Source organism: Oncorhynchus gorbuscha, linkage group LG14 (genome assembly GCF_021184085.1).
Source record: "Oncorhynchus gorbuscha isolate QuinsamMale2020 ecotype Even-year linkage group LG14, OgorEven_v1.0, whole genome shotgun sequence".
In the NCBI taxonomy this organism is placed as follows: domain Eukaryota; kingdom Metazoa; phylum Chordata; class Actinopteri; order Salmoniformes; family Salmonidae; genus Oncorhynchus; species Oncorhynchus gorbuscha.
Window position 1 is genome coordinate 13,328,229 of NC_060186.1, and position 6,887 is coordinate 13,335,115.

The 6,887-nt window shown below is 43.6% G+C and overlaps 1 protein-coding gene across 2 annotated transcripts; it reads left to right on the top strand.

Annotated features, from left to right (window-relative positions):
• The first annotated feature begins 3,913 nt into the window (after nucleotides 1-3,913).
• LOC123995626 (transcription termination factor 2, mitochondrial-like) lies at nucleotides 3,914-6,389 on the top strand. 2 transcript variants are annotated; one of them, XM_046299270.1, is made up of 2 exons: nucleotides 3,914-4,039; nucleotides 4,640-6,389. In XM_046299270.1, exon 2 carries the CDS (start codon nucleotides 4,666-4,668, stop codon nucleotides 5,800-5,802), a length of 1,137 nt encoding a protein of 378 aa, XP_046155226.1. In that variant the 5' UTR covers nucleotides 3,914-4,039; nucleotides 4,640-4,665; the 3' UTR covers nucleotides 5,803-6,389. The 2 variants fall into 2 exon arrangements, with proteins under 2 accessions (XP_046155226.1, XP_046155227.1); XM_046299271.1 differs by having other exon boundaries at nucleotides 3,915-4,039; nucleotides 4,618-6,389.
• Nucleotides 6,390-6,887: the final 498 nt, after the last annotated feature.

The window sequence follows — 6,887 nt, forward strand, 5'->3', positions numbered from 1 at the left end:
AATAAAAATCATTTTGTTGCCCATCAATACAACAAACTTACAGTATCATATTTATGCTCATATATATTATGTTAACTAAGAGCAATGAAAAGTTTTAGAATTGGCCTAATCAAGACCAAATTAAATCAGTGTGATACCCTTTGGAATGATCATTTTAGAACATCAGTGTATTAGCTAGTACACAGTGCAGGTTTTAATCATGACCAGAGGGACCGCCTAAGTGCCAAATTATCATAGGTAGATTTAAAACAGAATACTTCTGCTGTTCTGGTGAGAACTGGCTAAATGTTTCACAAACTCATCCATGTTGAGGGAGCGTGCCCTCCTTGACTCAACACTGGTAATTCTGAGGTGACTTAACCTGTCATCAACCATTGTTGTCCTAAGATGGGTTTGAATCAGTTTTAAAGCTGAGAAGCTTCTCAGAAGCACTGCTGACTGGTGTGACAGAAACCATCACTTTGGCCACTATTTTTCTGTCCTACAGTGCTCATCATCAATGAGTCATGAAATCTCAAGCTTGTTTTAGGCTGTTTTTTACACACTGTTTGTACACTTATTTTGCAGTGCTCTGCAATCTCTTTCCATAGTTCTCCAAAGTAACCCTCACTTCTGTAGTCCTGTAATGTGTCTGTAAGGGCACCTACTAAATCCACAGACCTTGCTAGGTCAAGAGAGCTTGATCGGAGCATGTCAGAAAGACATTTGGCATCACCAAGCACTTAACAAAAGGTAACCAAAAGCCCTATGAAATGTAAATCTATCTGAGAAAGAAGGCCCCTTGCCTCCACTGATCTATCATCTATAAGGGTACAAGGCGAGACCCAGATGCAGACACGGAAGGCAGATGGTTTGAGTCTTTGATATTTGTTGTATCCAAAAGGGGTAGGCAAGAGAATGGTCGTGGACAGGCAAAAGGTCAAAATGAGTTCAGAGTCCAGGAGGTAGAGTGTGGCTGGCAGGCTTGAGGTCAGGGCAGGCAGAATGGTCAGGCAGGCAAGTACAGAGTCCAGAAAACAGGCAAAGGTCAAAACCGGGAGGACTAGTAAAAGAGAATAGAAAATGGCAGGAGCACGGGGAAAACACGCTGGTGGAACATACAAGACAAACTGGCACAGCGAGCCAGGAAACACAGGGTTATATACATAAGGGATAACAAGCAACACCGGGAGGGGGTGGAGACAATAAAAAGGACAGGTGAAACTGATCAGGGTGTGACATCACCACTATTTTCAAGTGTGATATCCTGTGGCACTCAACTGCTGGAAGCCTGTCACTCAGATTACGACATGCCATGTCTCTGCATGCCCACCTTACATCTGTAAGTCTCTGTAGTTCCCTGGGCTGCTGCTGTGGATACAGCTCTTTCTGAACTGTAAGTCACTTGAGATGAACGTACGAGCCAGATACAACGTTATAAAGCTTCTGCCGGAGAGCAAAAAAGTGAACTGCCTCAGGCACTGATTTTACAGCATCGACAAGAACCAAATTCAAACCATGTGCATTACAGTGCACATGAAATGCTAATCTTGCACTGTTTTTAATCCGTGCAGACACACCAGAATGCTTTCCACTCATGACGGATGCAGCGTCACAGCCTTGCCCCACAAGATTATTAAGGCAATCAATGATCATTTTTGTGAGACCTGCTGCATCTAAGCTTTCAGCTGACTGAAAGTGTTAAAAAGCTTTCGTGGATGGCCCCGTTGTAATAGTACCTCACAACTAAAGACATTTGTAAAAATAAAAAAATAAAAGTTTTCCTCCACTTTCTTTTTCCAGTCCTCATCTATGACATCTAACATTGATGAGTTGCTTTCACTAGACCTTTTGTGTTGATTCCGAGCATACACAGCATTGATACGATGCTCTGCCTTCGAATTGAGCTTAAATCCAGAATATTTCAACCGAGCCAACAATAAGTCGTTATCTTGACTTACAGAATATTCCAGTCATGAATTGTCCTTATACCAGGAGCTGTTGAAAGCCATTTTCCTAGTACCATGCTGAGTTCTGGGAAATGTTTTCAAACACGGCTGTACGGGACCCTCTTCTCTGGATCTTGAAACGTCTGAAATACACGTTAAATAATGTGTCATATTTCTTTGGAAATGTAGAATGAAGAGATTCACAAGATTAGATACTAAGAGCTGCTAAATAAAATGTGTAGTTTAAAGTTTAGGCCTGGCCTACCACTGGGTCCTTTTGGAACAGCACATCTGGTGCTTGATGCAAGTTGGAAGGGGCTCGATGACATCTCCTGGCAGCTCTGGCTCACTGTCCTGCTCAGAGCCAGAGGTCTCTGTCGTCCCTTGATACATCTATTACATTAAAATAACACAAGAACCATTAGTGTATAATCACATCAAAACAAGAACACAACCAACATTTTAAAGTGAGGCTTAATCTGACAAAATCATCTATTACAAGCTGAAGCTAAATGTAAACTAAACTGGGCATGTGACTGACTGCATGGTAGATGCTCTGACCTGGTGGTGGTAGACTGGGTCCTTGTGAAATCTGACCACACTGACTCTGACTAGCCTCAGGTAGGCTAGCTGCTCTGGGGTCCGGTGGTGATGCAAGGCCTGGGGTCTGTTAGCACCTGATCTGCCTGGTTGTGCTTCTTTAAAGAGAAGTTTGATATCTCTCCCTTTCTTTTCATGTTTAATTGACACTGTTGCAAAAACAAGACAGTCTATGGATACATCTAAGCATCCAATCCACATTTGAGTCCGATCTCAATTACAAATATCCATTATCATAACTATACCTTAAAACCAACTACCAGCCTAAGTTTCTAGATAGATCATGCCATTGTGTTATTTTAATGTAATAGATGTATCAAGGGACGACACAGAGACCCCTGGCTCTGAGCAGGACAGTGAGCCAGAGCTGCCAGGAGATGTCATCGAGCCCCTACTCTGCAGTAAGAAATTTAGCTATGATTTCTTACACCTTTACGATAGCAAAAATCGCAGGCTTCTCAAACACACGGGTGATTTAAAGCAACCACAGCAAACCTTTTTTGAAGAAGCTAATTATCCCATGTGGCTAAGTAATGCTCACGTGTGAAGTATTTTGAATTATTTGATTTAGACAGGATAATTGTATAATTTTGTCGGAACATCATTTTACTTTAGGGCAATCCAGCATTTTAACAGTGCACTGTACCACCGCCAACTTTCCTTTCCAATTCGCAAGAGGCTGACACCAGATCTCTGCATATAATGACGAGATGCTCATGTCTCCGCCCTAACAATTAGTTTTTGTCCCAAAGGCAGGAAGGCAGGCGACAAGTTTAGGTCTGCATATTATCCCCATAGAAACGCATTGGGCTTATACTGGACAGAATTTAACGAGTGAGCCCTCCCCTCTTCCTCTCTGCTGAAACTATATCACCGAAGAAAGTATCCGAGCGAGCGAAACAGCGCCCCTACGTAGCCCATGTATCTGATGCTGTCTGGACAGAAATAGTATGACATGCCATACTCTTTTGGTCCAGACAGTATTAAATGCATGGCCTACATACTGAGACAGAGTGGCGCTGTTTCGCTTGTTCGGATGCTTCATCTGAGATTGATGCGTCTTTCTGTTGGCGCGCATCTCCGTCAAATAAATTATGCATATTTCAAAATTGTATTTGGACGGGCAACGAGGTAAAGTAGGGCGGACCAGGCCCCCCAAATCCCACCGGCTCCACCGTGACCCCACTCTCCCTGAGGGTATCTCAGGGAGAGTTGGGATATGCGTGCGTATTATACATGCGTATAATACACACTTGTAGCCTATATGTGTGAAATAGGACAAATATAAGCACCCACCATATTATTGTTAATTACATTGGTAATTCATATTGATGGAGTTCTCACAATTTAATAACCTGCGCAGCACAACAGCAATGTAGGCGGACGGGAAAAGAGCCAATCACACGCGTTATGAAACACGTGAGCAGAGGGCGTTGAAAATCTTTCATAATGGTACAAATGCCTGAACAACTTCCAGCGTCAATTTGTGTATTCCCCCGGACAATAAACTGGTAAACAACTGGTTTTATTTACAATATAGAATGTATAGCCTGTATTTGAATTACTATAGTTGATTCAGGTGTTTACAATATAGAATGTATAGCCTGTATTTGAATTACTATAGTTGATTCAGGTGGTCTCTGTCCCATGTGCTGAAAGAAACAGTTGTTACAGCAGCATATACCTTTTACGAACTTGATAATTATAGAGCTATAGTGACTTGCTACTGGCGGTAATATAGAGGGCGAATTGGTTATGAGTTTAAGTACACATTCTCCACCACCCAGTAACACGTTTAGTACATCGTGTTCCCACACGAACACTACTCTGATATCTACTGGCCAAATATACTTACATTTACTGATGTTGCCCTCAATAGATCAGTTCAACATTGCTTGATTTTGACAGGCTTTGCAGTGAGGAAAGCAATGTTTGTTATGTGATCTCCTAAATAAAATGTGCCTTACTGTTAATTAATGGACTAATTTAGAGCAGGAGAAAACAATTATATGTACTGAAAGCATAGGACTAAGTGGTACACAATACTGACAAAGGACGTAGTGGTCTTGTGTGATGTAACTCTGCCCAGTGTGTGTTTTTGTCTTATACAGGTCATCTGTACTTTAGTGCCTTAACAATGCTCCGTGCCACCACTGCCTTCCTGTGCTCCTATTGCCAGAAGAGGAGCGTCTTAACCCCTCATATGGGCTTCTCTGCCTCTACCCTCACCAACAAGCGGCCAGAGAACCAGCAAACTGTCGACTCCCTTTATGACCTATCGGTGGACATCCGTAAAGTGCGTAAGTTCAAGGGATGGGTGCTGTCAGAGAACTCTGTGTACGTGTACGAGACGGCAGACCTGCTGCGGGACATGGGCGCTGACACGGCTTCCATTGCCCGTGTGCTGGAGACCCACCCCGAGGCTATCCTGTGTCGGCCCGAGGACGTGGCAGCTCAGCGGGACCTCTGGTCCTCCGTATGCCCCAACCGGCGTGAGCTGGTAGGCATCATTGAGAAGTTCCCTGCCTCCTTCTTCACACTCACGCACCACACCAACCAGCGTGACAACATACGCTATCTCCAGAGCCTGCGCCTCAGCAAGCGCATCATCGGGAAGCTGATGGCCAGCGCCCCCCAGAGCTTCAGCCGGCCTGTGGAGAGCAACCAGGAGGTCATCCACACGCTGCGAGAGACTTACCTGGACCTGGGAGGGGACGAGGGAAACCTGCGCTTATGGTTCCAAAAGCTGCTCAGCCAGAACCCCTACATCCTGATGCGGCCGGCTGAGGCGTGGAGGGACAGTCTGGGCTTCTTGAGGGAGAAGGGCTTCACCACAGAGGAGCTCCTGGTCCTGGTCTCCAGCCTCAGGGCCTCCATCGCAGAGTTGCAGCCTGAGGCCATGCAACAGGCTCTGGACTACACCCAGGGGGTGCTCGTGTGCTCTGAAGATGAGCTCCGGGAGATAGTCCTCCGCTGCCCTGCTGTACTGTACTACTCTGTGCCTACTCTGGTGGGCCGGTTCAAGGGGCTGCTGGATGTGGGGGTGAGCATGGACCAAGTGAAGGAGACGCCCAACGTGCTGGAGCTCACCACTCAGATTGTGCTCTACCGCATCCAGAAACTAGCCTCCTACAGCTATGACGTGCGAGGTGGCAGCCTGGACGTTATCGTCGGCACCAAGAAGGACTTTGAAATGACCTATAGCAAACTGCAGCTAAGGCGACAACGACCACTCTTCAACCCTGTTGCCCCCCTCAGGACCGCAGAGGAGTGAATGTCAATGGACCACATCTTGATATTTTAAGGGGATGGGATGAATACTGCACGGTTGCAGAACAAGCTATGAGTGTTTTACTGTAATTACTGATTGGAAACTGAGATCTTATGATGTCTCCGTTGGCGTGAGCTATACATTTCCCCAATGTGTATTGCGTATAATGGGTTTGCTATGGAGACCTCTGTCTCCAGAAGTAGGTGGATCATCCAATCATTGTCAGTAAATGGCTGTGTTTGTTTCAATTAGCCTGAGTCCCCTATCAACAGCCACTGTTCTATACTCTATAGCATGAGATGAGAAAGAATAATGTTCCAAGTTTTCATATTTGTATCTATTGATGAAATGGTATCCCTTGCACCTTATGGTTTAAATGTGTATGAACTCTACTGACAGCATTATCGAGACAGTGTGAAAGATCCAAGTATTTCACACTGTTATGCTAAATAGTAACTGGAATCATTGATGTAAAGAAAAGTGCTGTGTTATTTTTACGTTTAAGCTAATTGGCACACATTTTGGTATAGGTCCTTGTAGGTTGGATTGACTTGTTAACATCAAGTTTAAAAATAAAAATAAACTTATAACATAGTGCCATTTATTTGTGACTTGCCACCACATAGCTCTTTACCTAAGAGTGTATGCAATTTACAATGCATCATAAGCACATTTCATGTCACCAAAACATTTATTCAATACAAAAAAAGTTAACTTCTAACAAACATTTGTTTTTTGCTCTGACATGCACTGTCAACTGTGGAACCTTATATAGACAGGTGTGGGTCTTTCCAAATCATGTCCAATCAAGTGAATTTACAACAGGTGGACTCCAATCAAGTTGTAGAAACATCTCAAGGATGATCAATGGAAACAGGATGCATCAGAGTTAAATAGCAAAGTCATAGCAAAGGGTCTGAATAGTTATGTAAATAAGGTATTTCATTTTTTTATATATGCATTTGCAAACATTTCTAAAAACTGGTTTACCCTTTGTTATTGTGTGTAGATTACTGGAAAAAAATATTTAATACATTTTAGAATAAGGCTGTAATGTAACAAAATGTAGAAATTGTCAAGGGGTCTGA